The following is a 16,194-nucleotide window of genomic DNA, read 5'->3' on the forward strand; positions in this document are numbered from 1 at the left end:
GACTGTAAACTCTGAAAGGCTGCTCCCAAGAAGTAAGGCAGTTCTTCCAGCTGGAGGGGTGACTTGTAAGAAGGCGTTCTGGCAAACCATTAGGCTTGTGATAAAGGTGCTTGTGAGAAGAATCACTGGAAATTACCACAATGTGAAACAGCACTGGACTGACTGGAGTAAGAGTTGTAATTTAGGCTCCAGCTTTTCCAGCGCTTTATGACTTTGAGCATCCTAACCTAATCCTAATGCACACCCTTACAAACAGATAAACTAGCTAAGATAAAACATCACTTAACACACATACCCAGAGCAACAAGTACTTGGAGCTTGTGGCTGAGAGGGAGATGAGGCCAGCAGGCTAGTTACCACTGATGATCATACAGTGGTAGGTGGAGTGAAGTTGCTTTTACATCACAGATCGGTATTTTATTGTCATCGTCTTGGTATAAACTGAGAGCATGTAGGAGCATCTCTACTCTTGCTTTAATTTCTATCACCCTCCTCAAAGCACTGAAACAGATTGTTTGTTTGAAAACTAGGGGACCAGATAGGTGATGAAAACGTCACCCAGATGCTTAAGAGAGCTCATGACTGCAGGAAGACAGCTGAGAACGCAGCAAAAGCCTTGCTGATGAAACTAGACGGCAGCTGTGGGGGAGCCTATGCAATCACTGGCTGTAGTGTGCAGCCCTGGGAAAGCCTGTCATCCAACAGCCACACAAGGTAACTGGAACTCATCTGCTCTCCTAATTCCCAAGTTGATTTCAGACCAAAAGTTATGTTGTCTTGTATTTGCTGAACTACCTCCCTCACCTCAGTCCACTGGCTTCTTTGCTTTGCTTTATAAGTCAGCATGCCTCAGTGGTTTCATTGTCTTTAGACTTTGAGCAGGTCTGGCCGAGAAGGGTTTTCTATAAATGTGTTGCAAATGGGTGACTCTGAACTTTGATCTTCCTCATAAATGGCAAAACCATTATATTTGTTTTACTTCAATGACTTTCTTACTGTTTTGTTGGAACTCAGATCACATCTTACTCCTATCTATTGTACGCAGACAGTACAGATGTATGGAGAACCAGAGATCAGAAATATGCTTCCATCAGTGTTTTGGAGTGCTCAAGAATTGTTTTCTAAATGTTGTAAATTTGGCCATTTTGTTTTAAACCATTTCCTCTCCCTTCTAATTCGCCTGTGCTGCCCTCCAAATTCTTCCTTCCCACACTATTCTTTCACATGTGTAATGGCAAATGAACATCATGACAAAGTGGATTCTTCCAGGAAAGGCTGGATATTGCAGCTTTTCTGAAGACCTATGAAATAACGAAACTTAAATGAGCTATTATTGCAGAAGTGTTCCAGTTCAAATACATCTGTTAGCAGCTTCATTTTGAGTTGTTGCCTGCCTGCAGTGTAATTGTGCTCTGTGCCATGAATATGTGTGCTTATGTATGGATGCAAATTTGGCAAGCATCCTGGATAAATATAGATGAACATTTTTCTTTTTAATAGTTATTTTGGTGTCTCAGATTCACTCTAAAGCTTCATTTTATTTAATTCAGTTTTTGAGCAAATTCCTTATTCAAATGCTGTAATTTTTTGACACTTTTAGAAATTTATTTTAGTACTCTATCATTTCCTCGTCTTGCTGATGCCTCCTCCAAAGGATCTTATTTCATGCCATGTGACCAGCATGGAATAGCTAAAAAGTGAGCAGAAAGGTAACCTGAGGGAGCAGGGTCTAAATGTGAGTTAAATTTTAGCATTTTATTCAGTGAAGTTTTATGGTGCACTTTTTGTCCAAGAAAGCTGTAGCTTTATTCAGAAATTATTGTGGCAGCCTCTGTGCTAGTAACACGTTGATCACTCATCATACCAGAAGTATTTACTAGCCTTGGAAAGAAGTTAAAGCTGTTTCAAACACTTGACTTGCCTCAGTCTGTGTGCATGTATGCCATATCTACACCTGCGTGTGAACATCTTGTGGGTGGCCACATGTAGGAACACCTCTACCTAGGCTGAGTTTATTTTCCATTCCATCATTTGAAAGGGTTATTTTTGGTTGTTCATAACTACCTCAGTGTTTTTCTTCTTTGTGAGATATCATGTAGTCAAGGCATAATTTTTTTTTTCCTGAAAACAATTAAGATAGTTTCCAGTATTGACAGATGGGAAATTGAGAGGAGGGAGGGTTGGGGATGGGGAGCACTGTTTTTGTTTTAGTGTTTGTTCTCCTAGCCTTTCACTGAAAGTGTTCGGTAGGAATATAGTCTCTACAATCCTTGCTTTATTGAACATAATTTTTGGTTTTTTGAGGAGGATGATAAGGGAGGGAGGTGTGTGTGTTTGGAGAAGAGAATCGTCCCTCATGCTCACTATTTACTGTGAACCTTTGGTGGTCAGCTTGCAGTGTGTGTATGTGTGCATGTAATGTGTTGGTTGAGTAGATAAAGTTTCACCAGAGTATGATTAAAATGGCATAGGATTTCAAATTTCATCAGTATAAATTTTGTTGTGAAATTTCATGTATTATCTGTTTTGATGTATGTGCAACATGAGAGAGAAAAGCTTCTCTCTCTCACTCAACAGGCACACGGCAAGTCACAAACTCGTCATATGGTCATCCTGATCTGATCATCACTTATACATTGTCGTCCCTGTCCCCTCCCCCCTCACCTAAAGTAATTCGTCTTTGTTTAAACGTACATATCACTGAAAATATTTCTGAAACTTTAGCTTGTCTGTGAAATACAAATCTTCTCTTTGCTTTTGTTGTGTTTAAGTGATGTGTAGTAGAAGTGTTTTCAGATTTCTCCTTCCTTTTGACCCTGTCTCAAAATAAAGGCACCCCCTCTTCAGATTACAGACACATGACATCATGCCAGCCCGTAGATGGAAAATCTGTGTTAATTTAGAAGGCGCACACTCTTCTATACTTATATCAGTAAATGTTCTATCTCAGGTTTAAAATCTGAATATTTTGTCTTTAACTCTCTTCCCCCTGTCATTCTGGATCCTTTTTGTTTCTTTATCCAGGACCCTGCTCATGCTTTTGGAGTTATCCTGCACATGTTGCCAGCAATCTCAACCCATTCATGTGTACTCTTGTCACTTGGCTCCCTGCTGCTCTAGACAGACATCCCATTGCCACAGACCCCCAGGCCTCTCTGATTCTTTGATGTTGATGGTTTCCATTTCCTGCAGGCTTAATTTTTTTTTTTTGTCTTAAAGAACTTGTCAGTCTATAAAACTGGGGAGTAGAACAAGCCCACATCACTAGTGAGTGCTGTGTGAACACCATTTGAAGACCACTGCACTGGAATGAAAACATTTTTACATTATATTGTTCAAACATATTCCATATCTGCAGAACTGATCTTTTGCCATAGCTGTTTCAGTGTTGCAGGCTTTTAGTTGCAGATATGTGTTGCTGCCTTTTCCCTTTGACGCCAGCTGAGTAAAGAGATAGTGGATGATGAAGACTCTTCTTTGCTGAGACTTGTGACAAATGAGTAATTCTCCCTGCTGTTCGAAATCCTGTAGAATAGGGACTTATAATGGAATTGTTGACCCATCTTTAGCTTTGGCATTTAAAATGAGATTCTGAATGTCAAATCACTGAACGCATTACTGAGAGTAAATGCTTGGTGAGCCACTAGTGACAAGTGGTTAAAGGCTATGAAAGAGGGAGCAACTGAAATGAAAAGAAATTAAATGCAATGAAAGAGTATCACAGAGTTTGTTAGTCATGAAGTGAATGAAATAATAGCAAGCATCTCAACTCATTTGGCTGGCAGCAGAACAATAATGTTGCCAATTCATTTTTTGAAAATAGAAATAAGTCTGCAGTGTAGTTGGAAGTCATAATTATTTTAATGGACAGAAGCTAACTATAGAACATATATTGCCAACAGGGTTTGACTGCACCTTAAAAAGAAGGAAACAAAAGAGAAGGAAGGACGCCAGTTGTAACACTGACTGAGAACAGTGGATTTTATTCCCTGCAGTGCTAGTAAGCCCAGCCTTACATCTGGATTCGTGGGTGGAAAGATCTGGTCTCTCCCTCTGCAGAGGGAATACTTTTCAGTATTAGGCAGTGTCACAAAGTATCTCAACTCAGCCAAATGCAGGACTATGTCTCTCATCAGAATCACCTCAGATTTCAGATAAGTAGCTGACAGATAAGATCATCTTGGCTGAAGTGTGAAAATAAGTTATTTAGAAATATCCCAATGGATATCTTAATGTCTATGAGACATTTCATTTCTGGACTGAACTAGTCTCAGAAGGAACCAGAGGTTCAGATTTTAGACAAATATACTGTTGTTTATCTTTTGGCTGGTTTGAGCATTTTTGGGTTTCCCAGGAAGTTACTGGTTTTTGGCATTGTGCTGTTTCAGATCTCACACCACAATATTCACCCAAAAAAGATGGTTGGCCCAAGTATACTGTGTGTCAGATGCATTCTTTACAGTGTAAGGTTGCTTGCAGACACTCAGGCAAGTTTTGTGGATTCAGTTCTGACATAATTCTTTCAGTTCTGTCAACTTTGTATTATCTGCACCATGGCTGAATTGCAGGTTTGTTTATTTATTGACTTGGTTTTTAGCAGATGAACTGAGGCTCATACAGGGTTTTACAGACAAAATTTTGAAGCTTACAGAAGTTACTCACACTGAGGCACTGCTGGAAGCCTTATTTATATCCTTCCAATGCATTTTATACACACATGTGCATGCAAACACACAACATGCATGCCAGCAGATAAAACCGCATGCTATACTACAGCAACCTGCATATTTTCCACAGCTTTATATGAAAATTAATTTGACATCATCCAGGCATTACATCATTGTAAAAGACTTGAGGGATGAAGCAAGTGCGGAGAACATTTATCTTTGCTTGTTCTGAATACAACAGCAATGAGAATGAGCTAATTGACGTTCTCTTCCCTCCAGGTGTGATGAAATTATGATCCTTTCTCTATCCTTACCTCATGCATGGGAAATGAGAAACTACAGGTCTCTTGCAACAGTTTCATGTGTTTTTTGAATGGATGCATTGTAGTACATGTGCATTCTGTCAGTCTGTTTTCCTTTGTCCTGGTTGCTATTAGAAGGGAGAGCAATATCTGAAATTCAGGTTCATATGCTTACCAGCTGTGGGCCTTTAAATAGAGCAGCAGTGGACTAGCATTATGGCTGTGGAGAGCTGTATGGTGGGGCTTTTGGGGGAGCACACCCTGGCAGAGCTGTGCTGTGGGAGTTCAGAAACACTGCAGCGTTGTTTCCATTGCTCATCGTGCATCCTCATTTTTACAACAGTCTGAAGTGGGCTTTGTACCCCAGCTTTCTGCAACCCATACTGCTTCCAGTCTTCTGGGTGAGGGCTTGCTGCTAAATGTGAGGGGAGAGGGAAGGTTCTTGTCCCTTTTCATGTTGTCTGAGACAGCTTCCCTGCTAAGCTCCCCTCAACTTCTTTTTAAAAAGGAAAAGGAGAAGAAAAAAGAAAAACAAGGAAAAAAAAAAGAGCAGCTTGCTAGCAATTCACCAGAGGAGCCAACTCAGCTTCAGGCAGGCAGGCAGCCAGGACTGAAGTAAAAGCAGCCTGAGTATCTCTGGCACCAACCCAGACTGCCTTCCTCATTTTGGACTGTTCTCCACTAAAATATATGTGCATAGCTGTGGATCTTTAATGGCCAAAATCTGAATGCCCAGTGACTACAAGGTCCAATACAAGATAACAATAGACTTTCAGCATTTTTGCTCAGGTTTCATTCCGATCAGGAGAGCTAGGTTTTCTTTCCTTTTACAAGTGAAAACTGAGATGAGTTCTTTGTGTCCCAAGATTTGAAGCCTGTGTAGGCTTTAAAAGCTGTCCTCCCTCCAGCAACAGCTGTTTTACATTTAATCCAAGAAAGCTGTGCAATTGCTCTCTTCGGGTGCTGAGGAAACTTATAACATGACTTCAGTACAGAATTACGTATTTCTCACATTTTCTATCCCCATGATTCTTACGTCAATATCTACTTCAGAGAGGCATCTTTAGACTCAGTAAAGCAAAAATTTTTAAGTGTTTTGAGATTCTCTAGTAAAGAACTAAGTATGAACAAAAGTTCATTTCAACATGAAGATATTTCTATGTAGTGTATGTACGGGGTGTTTTTAGCTTCACTGGAAATGGAAAATGGAAATGGATGAAAACAAAAGCAAAGACCAGTTTACACTTGTGGAAGACATTGCACCTATTATCCCTAAGAAAAGGAATGCATCATGGGAAATTGACAGAGAACTGTAGTAAGGAACTGTAATGCAGTATTTCATGAGAGGGCAGAATTCTGAGAAATCTTTGTTGACCTGCCAGTCCTCTATCTCCTCTAAGGCTGTGCTTGGAATTTGTGGGAAGATTGGCCATTATTTGAGGCACTTAAAAATCGATGTAGCTTTAGATGAAGTAGAACCAAATTAAAAGAGAAAAATCAAGCCTGTTTTGATAGACTTCCCCTCTTTCACATGCATAATATATTTTAGGACATCATCATGATGCTCACAGCATGTAGCGGGTGGGGCTTTTTTTCTTCCTACAAAAATGTTGAACAGCAGTGCAATTTGATACAGAAAGTGATTTATTCCCCTGCTGATAACTGAGGTCATCTAGCATTCCAGACAAGCACAGTTAATGGATGACTTATCCTTCACCCGACAGCTGATCACAGGACCTCAGGAGAAAGCAGGCAGCTTTGAGTGAGGTTATAGAAACAACATGGCATTTTATTTTCCTTTTAGTGTTACTGCAGCTATATTCAGCCCTGGAATGCTATGGCTGTATCAGCCTCGGGCCCCCTGCAGCGCTGGTATATGTGCAGGTGGGTAGGCAGCACTGAGCCACCCTTGCTCTGAGACATTAGGTCTCCGCCTCAGATGTCTGTGTAAGCATTTGTGGGGCACACTAATGGGCAGTCAGTTGTTTGATGCCTGTAGATAGGAGAAGTTCTGCGAAATCTGATTACGATTTTTTATTAAAAATCCTGCTACTTTATGGGTTGGTTTTAAACCTCTTCAGCCCTGGAGGAATGTCAGTGTACTGAGGAATGCACCTTAATGTGAACTGAAAGTTGCTACCTCATGGCGTCTGCCAGTGGAATTTTGCTCAGATTGATTCCTACAGGTATCCATTAAAAACATCGGAGATAATAACTGGTATTGTCATCAACAGACATAAATGAGGTCTGGGCTGATTCTTTTTTCTTAGCAGATGCTTCTTCCAAAAGAAGATGAAGACTCAGTGGCTGAGCAGCAGAGATCATCTTGCCCTGCTAGGGTTTTACTAAGAAATCTTAAGTAGCTTTTTTTTTAATTAAAAAAAAAATTATTTCAGAAGACACCATTTCAGAAAAAGTAATTCAGTTACATGTCACTAAATATCTGGCTTGCAGAGAAGTTGTCACATGATTCAGTTTTCTCATGCAGTTTAGAGAATTAATTGCTTTTCTGAATTTGTCACACCCCTCTGCATCTTCTGAACATTTCACCATCCAGTCCCTGCTACGTGTGTCCTTTCTATGAACTTTTAAGTAAAACTTGGATGTATTGACGAAGTATTAGGAAAGTGTTTGATGTAAAAATGTAGATTTTGTTCCAAATGTTTTTTTAATACCATTCTTTCTCTTTCCAGCACTACCAGCTCAACTGCAAGCAGTTGCGATACGGAATTTACAAAGGAGGATGAGCAGCGGCTGAAGGATTACATCCAGCAGTTGAAAAATGACAGGGCAGCAGTGAAACTGACAATGCTGGAGCTGGAAAGCATCCACATTGATCCCCTTAGTTATGACGTTAAACCTCGTGGAGACAGCCAGAGGCTAGACCTGGAAAATGCAGTCTTGATGCAGGAACTTATGGCAATGAAGGTATTTTATTTATATCCAACAGGCTAACTGACAGTGTCCCTGTGCTACAAAACATACTCAGTCACACACATGGGAGACTTTGTCAGTGATGACTGGGTAATAAAAGGTTACTTTGTTGAAACAAGTAATCAGGGCTGAAAATCCAGTAGTCAGAAAGTGACAGAAGGCAGTGGGTTAACAGTGACGAGCTATGTATGTTTTGAATTAGGTGAGAACTTCATCCCTGGCTCTAAACTTGGAATGCTCTCCTTGACAAACCAGCTGCTCTCTCTAAGAAATATGGCATCTGAGTTGCTTGAGGGTGACCAAAAGGATGATAAAGAACTTCCCAAGAGACAGTTCATTACTTTACTTACAAGCTTGCGAGTGTGCATCTTGAATATTTGAACTGAAGCAGAACAAATTCACCTCGTTTTAATATTGCCATGAGAGGAGGAATGGTCTGTCAGAAGCTGTCATCCCTAATGCTCTCTAGCAGTCGGTCACAAGTCCAGAGCTGTTCTAGGCACTGTGTTGCAATCTGTAGCTCAGTTCAGCGCCCAAGGAGAGACTATGTGCTGTAATGACTTGCAGTAACAGAGGTTAAAACTCCAGTTACTGGGGCCTGGTTTATACATCCAGTTGTAAAGATATGATCTAGAAAAACTGACTTTTATTGACCAGGTGCAGAGCTTATATAATTTTAAGTCTGCCATCTGTATTGACTTTGAGAGAGGTGAACTAAAACATAGGAACCTATTAAAAGCAATACAAGCATGTGTCTGCATTTAGAAATTGTCTGGTTTTGGTTCAGTGTAGATAAGTTCAAATTCTGCATATTAGCAAGTCCTGTTTTAGTCAACTGATGGCAGATATGTCAGATGGTGGTGTCATGTGGGGCAACAAATCCTAATAATTTCATAAGCTTATAAAGCTGTGGATTCTTGTTCAGATGTACTACTGGTGGCTGACTGGTAGCTTAGTAATGATAATTATATTCTTCTTATATGGTGATGCTGCCTTTCCATGATGACAAATATAATTTTGTAATAATGCATTCAATATTTCCAGTTCAGAAAAAAAAAGATTGCCTGCTTCCATCCAGACAATTTAAAGTTGTGTTAGTTGTTTGAAGATACCGTGGCCAACAGCAATATATTCCCCATAATTAAAGCATGCAAGATACAGTGGAAGACATTTGTAGGTAATTAGATGTGTGTTTCAGATATCACATTCCTTTCTCTTCTTTTGCATCCAGATCTTCCTGAAATCTCCTGTACACCATTCTTACCTCTATCTTTAAATTGACTGGTAAAGTATTGATAAAGGCAAACTGCAGAGCTGTCCCTTGTGATTAGTGCCCTTGCATTCACTTCACCTGGCAGGAACACCAACGGTTGCATATCATAATTTCTGGCACAGTTTTGAGTGCTGGTAATCCTTTTGTTCACTAAATTAATATATAATTTGGTTTTGAGATATGGTGTCTACTCATGATTTTTGGCTGGACCTAGCACATTGGGTTTTCACTGCAGTAATTGTCATAGAATCATAGACTCATAGAATGGTTTGGGTTGGAAAGGACCTCAAAGATCATCGAGTTCCAACCCCCCCTGCCATGGCCAGGGACACCTCCCACTAGCCCAGGTTGCTCAAAGCCTCATCCAGCCTGGCCTTGAACACCTCCAGGGATGGGGCATCCACAGCATCTCTGGGCAACCTGTTCCAGTGTCTCACCACCCTCACAGTAAAGAATTTCTTCCTAATTTCTAATCTAAATCTGCCCTCTTTCAGTTTATAATGGTTACCCCTTGTCCTGTCACTACACTCCCTGATAAAGAGTGTTTCCCCATCTCCCTTGTAGGCCCCCTTTAAGTGCTGGAAGGCTGCTAATAGGTCTCCTTGGAGCCTTCTTTTCTCCAGGCTGAACAACCCCAACTCTCTCAGCCTGTCATCACAGGGGAGGTGCTCCAGCCCTCTGATCATTTTCGTGGCTCTCCTCTGGACTTGCTTCAACAGGTCCATGTCTTTTTTATGTTGGGGTCCCCACATCTGAACACAAAACTCCAGGTGGGGTCTCACGAGAGCAGAGTAGAAGGGGGAGAATCACCTCCTTCGACCTGCTGCTATTGCTTCTTTTGATGCAGCCCAGGACACGGTTGGCCTTCTGGGCTGCAAGCAAACACTGCCAGCTCATGTTCAGCTTGTCCCTAGAAGAAGAAGAAGAAGAAATCTTTCTTCTTGGTTGGTTTGTCTGCAATGCATACTGAAATAGACACACATTTTACAGATGTCACTTTCAGTGCTTTCTGGTACAAAGAAACTGGCAGTACTGTTATTCATTATAATTTGTTGTACTTTGCTGGAATTCACAGCTGCAGGAAGTCCCTAGGTTTCTGAAAGGGATATGGTGAAAACTCAAGTTTGTCAAAGTTTGGAATGGATTTGTTGATAAGTCCTCTCCTGCTACAGAAATGGAAAATTCCTGCCTCTCTTCTATGCATAAAGCGTTACAAAAGGTGCAGCTACACTGCGTGCTTTGTTCTCAAGAGAATGTGCTACCTTATTAGCATCCATGGTTGTTGCTTAGGTCTGCATTACACCTGGCTAGTATGTTCAGCAAGATATAACATAGCTGAACCTCAGGGCAAGACTCATGAATGCATTGGCTTTCCAAGTGCATTGTTTGTATCTATTGTTTGGAATATGTACCTTATACAGAATCGCGTATGCATCTGCCTACTCCTGAGAGAACTAGAGAATTTAAATTTCCTTGCAGTATCTTGTTTAACTTGAAGCAGATGGACTCATCTGTGCTGCAGAGGACTTCGTGTAGCAACTCTTAATTTGTTCCCTCCCTTCCACATTCTTAGCAAGGATGGTACATCTTGATTGAGCTACTCAAGGATTTCCTGCATTTCTGGGTCTTACAGCCTGCTGCTGTCTTCCTGAAACTTGCATCTCTGTTAGAATTTCTGCTGCATCTTTTGGCGCTTCTCCTTTAAGACTTCCAGTAAATATTGATCACTACGTCAGTCATACTGCTTCTGGCATCTATGTGTTACACTGATAACGTTCTGAAAATGCTTTTACACCATTTGTTCTTCATTATTGATGAAAATGATCCATAAAAAATAGTTTGGGGATGGTTTCTTTGTTGCCCTGTTTATTTTTTTTTACTGATCCAGAGTGTAAGATGTAGTGGTCTGCCAGTACTTCTGTAAAATCCAGTTCTTCGCTTCAAGCAATAATTTGCCATATTTCCAGATATATTCTCATCTGCAGTTTGTCATCATTCAGCAGTCTTGCTTTGAGGTCAGTTTTTGTCATGCCCCAGTTAGCAAGGAGATTACTTCTGATGGGTGTAAATAATTCTTGGTTTACAGGCTTTTTTGCATTTCAAAGGACTCAATCTAGATAAGAAGTCTCAGCTTTCTACACTGGTAATTTTTCCTCTTTTGTGTACAGGTGGTGATAATATTGCTCATGATGTGCTTTGAGACAACAGTCTCTTTGCAGAAGGTGTTAAGAATCTTGTTATCCACCTTTGTTCCAACATTTCATGCTCTTAGAGATGTTTATAGTAAAATACAGTTAACTATAGTATGGCATTTTATGCTCTGGTGTGTTTTAGTTCTGAAGGCTGCTATATTCTACCTTGTGTACTGTCATCCTCCTGGAGTCCTTTTTCATGACTTTTAGAACTTTTTGCCACATAAGAGTCCTTGCTGCTTTATTCTGACGTGACCACACCCAACACAAATTTTGATTTTGAGGATGCTGTGGTGTTTATCATTGTACTGAGTCAAGAGTGTTTCATTTTCATTCAAGTTTTCACCCAAATTCAGAATTACAATATGACTGCAAGAACAAAATATTCCTCAATTTTCAATTAATTAGTCGTGAAATAACTGCTAGATTTGGTACTTGGAGCTTGTGAATTTGCGTAGATTTTGTAAGTCTTCTGCAATCAACTGGAAGAGTGACCATGTGCTACCTCCTCCTTTGGGGTTTCATTTTGTAAATGCCCCTTGTACTTGAGGCCCACACCCTGAAGAAGCAGATAATAAAAGCAGACAATAAACTGCAAAATGTTTCACCAGCATCCTGTAATTAGGAAAAAAGGGGATAGTAAATATACAAAGGTGATGTTGTCATTTAAATGAAATTTAGTCTCTATCTTTAGAAAACATTTTCGTGGAAAAAATTACTGTGTATGTGAAGACTGACTCGCTAAGTAAACCTGAGCTACTTAAATTTTCTCACATTAATTGTTACTGTTGCCACCCTGCCTCACAGATTCTATGTGTCCATACCAGAATCCTCAACTGTAGTTTTAATATTTAACTTAAACTTTTCTGTTCCTTCCTGTTCCTTCCCTGGGAGCCTCTGTAACTTGCTGGCTGACGGTCCTTCCACTTTTCCCCTGCGTTGTCTTTGCTTCTCTGCTTCAGTCACATTGTCTTGACATGAGAAAACTAATGTATAGAGGGTGCTTTTGGAGTCCATGATGTGCCTTCTGGGACAGGATGCAAACTTGTAAATTCATAAATTATGTAAGCTTACGGTCTTTATAGACTAAGGAGTCTACCACTGATCCTCCAATTTATTTTGAGCTAGGATATGTATTACAAACAAATATCCAGTCTTTAAGTTAAAACTTGTAAGTTGTGGGAGAAATCAGTTCCACAGATAGATTGTTACAGTCAATTAAATTCACCTTTTTGTTTTAGGAAATAAATGTCCCTTATTTCTAGGCTGAATTTGCATAGCTTCAACTTCCAGCCTGGGAAGGTCTTGTAGTGACCCTCCCACACAGATAGGCCTCTCTCAAGAGTATCTTGTATTCACATAAGTGCCAAAATACTCTGCTCAAATTACTTCTCAGCCTTCACTAAGCAGGCTAGGTAGATTAATGCCTTTAGAAACAGAGGCTTAAGAAGCTAAATGCATACACTTAAGTATACCAGACAATCCAGTTCAACTCCTGTAACTAAATTTCCTCATCGTTATTTATCAGTGGTATTTACATTTTTACTATTGACAAAGGAAATTAACGGTAGGTTTGCCTAACAATTAAATTTCTATAAACCACATTGAATGAAACTGATTGTGTTTCTAACCTTCATTTCACAAACAAGTAGATGAATACATTAATTATTTTAAAGCTCATACAAACCTTTCTAAGCCTGAGGGTTTTTAGGATATGGATTTTATTTTTGCATGGTTGGTAATTCTGAATAAGCCGATCATTATCTGCGATTACTATATGCTGGTTGTAACTGTGCTGCACCTGTATGCACTGCTTGCACTTAATCCAGACAGCAAATTTTTAGTAGGAAAGCAGATTCTCTTCTACAGGAAAAGTTAGTCTAAATATATACCAAGATCTGTGTTTATATGATCTTTGTTAATAATGGGTATAATACAAAGAGCATTATTTTTGAAGGATAAGGTAAGATACCTCTGATGTTTTTGTGACTAGAAAGTTTTTTGTTTACAATAAATAATTTAAAAATAGTTATTTGTTCCTAGGCTAGCCACACATCAAGAAAGTTATGTCTTTCAGAGATGTTTACACAGTGAACAAGTCTAGAACTGAACTGTAATACAAGAAAATGACTGCATGAATTCAGTATTCACCCATGAGGTGACCTAGGGCATGACAAGCTCAACAGTAAGAACATGATTCTGCATTGGGTTTTTTTAACACATGATGTAAACTGTGCTTTAGGACTATCTCTTTAAATGTTTTGTGGATGCTGGGTTTTCCTCTGTTCAGAAAATAACTAGATATTTTGTGGAAGAAACTTTTCTGAAGTGCTGTTAAACACAAAGAGCCTTCTGGTTCAGGATACCCATTATCTGCTTTTCATGGGAAGCTGGGCGGAAGTGCTGAAAGAAGGGTCACTCTCTGCACTCAAGCCTTTTTCTTGCACTTCTGCTCACCACTGTCAGAGCAGATGTTAAAGCAGAGTTCTGTCCCCAGATAGCAGTTGTATTACAGTGACAAGCCCTGTCATAAATATTAGAGGGGCAGAAGAATTACACAAAAGAACTAGCTCTCAGAAGTGAGCTTCTTCAGTGTCCATCTTCTGAGGATCATATAAGAATATAAGCAAGTACAATTTTGTAAACCTTCATATATAGTTATATAGTTAGGATTCTGGCCATTTAGAGGAGGGAAGTTAAAAATGGACATCCGATGGTGCCATACCCAGTTGCCTTTTTTTACTAACTTATTCCACCAGAGGCTGGTATGAGGAGGCAGGAATATGTGGTCTGTTTGCTGTCCTAGTCCCTCAGACCTATTCCACTGTAATGAGATAAGCCAACTCTAATTCTTATGTATCAGTAAGAAACGGGAATCTGGCATTTAGGGAGCTGTTTGACAAGAAAGCCAGACACTCCTGTTTTTAGGGCAATGGTCTCTGAAGGGCGAGGTAGAACCAAAGAAAATTCAGCAGCTGTGGCAACCTTCTCAGATCCCTGGTACTCTAGTTTCAGCACCACATTAGCTGCTTTGTTGCCTCTGAGCTGATTTCTGAGGCTGATTAAGGGATGGCACAGCTCATCATACTCACTTAGTGTCAAGATATACTGGTCTTTTGACAAATATACTATGTGATTATAAAAAGCTTTCTGGATGCTAATAGTGTTCTCCATGTAAAAAACACTCGGTTAATAAGAGTGGAGGAAAACCTTGTTTAACCTTGTCTTCCTTTTGGTATGTAGTCACATCAAACAGCATACTGGTAATGTTTCTTCAACAGGAGGAGATGGCAGAGCTCAAGGCACAGCTTTACCTGCTAGAGAAGGAGAAGAAGGCATTGGAATTGAAACTGAGCACTCGAGAGGCCCAGGAGGAGGCCTACCTTGTCCATATTGAGCACTTGAAGTCTGAAGTGGAAGAGCAAAAAGAGCAGAGAATGAGGTCCCTCAGCTCAACCAGCAGCGGAAGCAAAGACAAATTGGGCAAGGTCAGGAATCAAACAAGTTTCCACAATCACTGTAAACATGATTTATTCTGCACTTCCTCTCCCTCTAGCAGTCTTTAGCATGTTAATAGTTCTCCTCTCTTTTGTCTATGTGTATGTCTATATGTAACTGCGAGTGGTCAGGTGGTTCTTTCCATGCTGTGATTTACGAGGATTTTGCAGAATTACCGTTAAGCCTGGGCTAAAATAAAGTTGTAATTTTGAGGAGTACAACAAAGCCATTCTTGCCAAACGTACAAGCTACTGTAGTTGAACATGTGTCTTGCCTGCTGCCATTCACCGGAAACAGTGGAAGACAGTCTAAACAAAACACTGTGCTCCCCCAACTCCAAACACAAAGTATGAAAAAATAGAGCTCATTTCTTTGAAGCAGTTAGAGTGTTGTAATGACAGTCTCTTTTCCCAAGTCGGACAGTTTGTAATGATTTGAGGATGAAGACTTTTTCCCTGTTAGCATAATGCAAAATAAACAGATTTCTGGATTTACATTAATAATTTGCATGAATAAATACCTAGAAAAACTTCAGTCCTTTTATTTTAGTGCAGAGTTCACAGAAAACCTCAATAATACATTTAAAAACAAAATCCAGAGTTACTGTATAGCTGTCGCTTTTCTTATTCGTTTCTGGCAAACCATCATCTGAATTGTTTGATCCAGTTCTTCTTTGTTTCAGCTGTGGTGTCAAAACTAATAAAAGGCACCAGCAGTTTTGCACACCATAGCAGAATTACGAAAAACAGTGAGCTGTGGTGGTTTAGGAGACGTTTAGAAGGATTTGTGAGTTGTTTTGTTAGTCCATTTCTTGATATGTTGGTACACGACCGTGTTGTGACATTGTGGTGTTTATTTCACCTCCATTTTAGAAGTATCTGCGCAATAAGAGTTTTTCAGAGTTTTCCCATTAAGATGGCAAGTAACTTTAAATTAGATGGCCTTTCCTCATTTCTCAGGAATGCAGTGATGGCACCACAACACCATTAACACTAGCTGAGCTGAGACCGTACAACGAGGGTGAACTGACTGCTGAACTGACAAACGCACTCAGGCGGTAAGCAACTTCCTTCAGTAGAGACATGACTTATTCTGTAGATGGCAGCGCGAGGTTGAGTTCTGAGCCTTTGCTCTTAACCCTCGTGATTTTTAAGACTGAGAAGGAAAGGGAACATTCGTCTAACCTTCCTCTCTCTTTTGCTGTTGTTCTTCAGTTCATTAAGATATTCTTCACCTTCACATGGTGAATGAAGCTTTGCATGAATGAAGCTCCATTCTCCTTGAGGTTCTCTAAAATTCAGATTAACTTTATCCTTGAGAAAACCCTC

At 40.0% G+C, this 16,194-nt stretch overlaps 1 protein-coding gene across 1 annotated transcript in view; it reads left to right on the top strand.

Moving 5' to 3' along the window:
* The window catches only part of MCC (mutated in colorectal cancers), a gene marked incomplete at both ends in the record, with an annotated part of 57,613 nt that extends 41,690 nt beyond the window's left edge, over positions 1 to 15,923 (top strand). Inside the window, 4 exons of the mRNA XM_010075180.1 lie at positions 531 to 714; positions 7,663 to 7,897; positions 14,650 to 14,856; positions 15,826 to 15,923. Of these exons, the coding sequence (XP_010073482.1) occupies positions 531 to 714; positions 7,663 to 7,897; positions 14,650 to 14,856; positions 15,826 to 15,923 (724 nt within the window). The remainder of the gene's footprint in view (positions 1 to 530; positions 715 to 7,662; positions 7,898 to 14,649; positions 14,857 to 15,825) is intronic.
* Between the last annotated feature and the right edge of the window lie 271 nt (positions 15,924 to 16,194).

This window comes from Pterocles gutturalis, unplaced genomic scaffold (assembly GCF_000699245.1).
Source record: "Pterocles gutturalis isolate BGI_N339 unplaced genomic scaffold, ASM69924v1 scaffold11462, whole genome shotgun sequence".
Taxonomy (NCBI): domain Eukaryota; kingdom Metazoa; phylum Chordata; class Aves; order Pterocliformes; family Pteroclidae; genus Pterocles; species Pterocles gutturalis.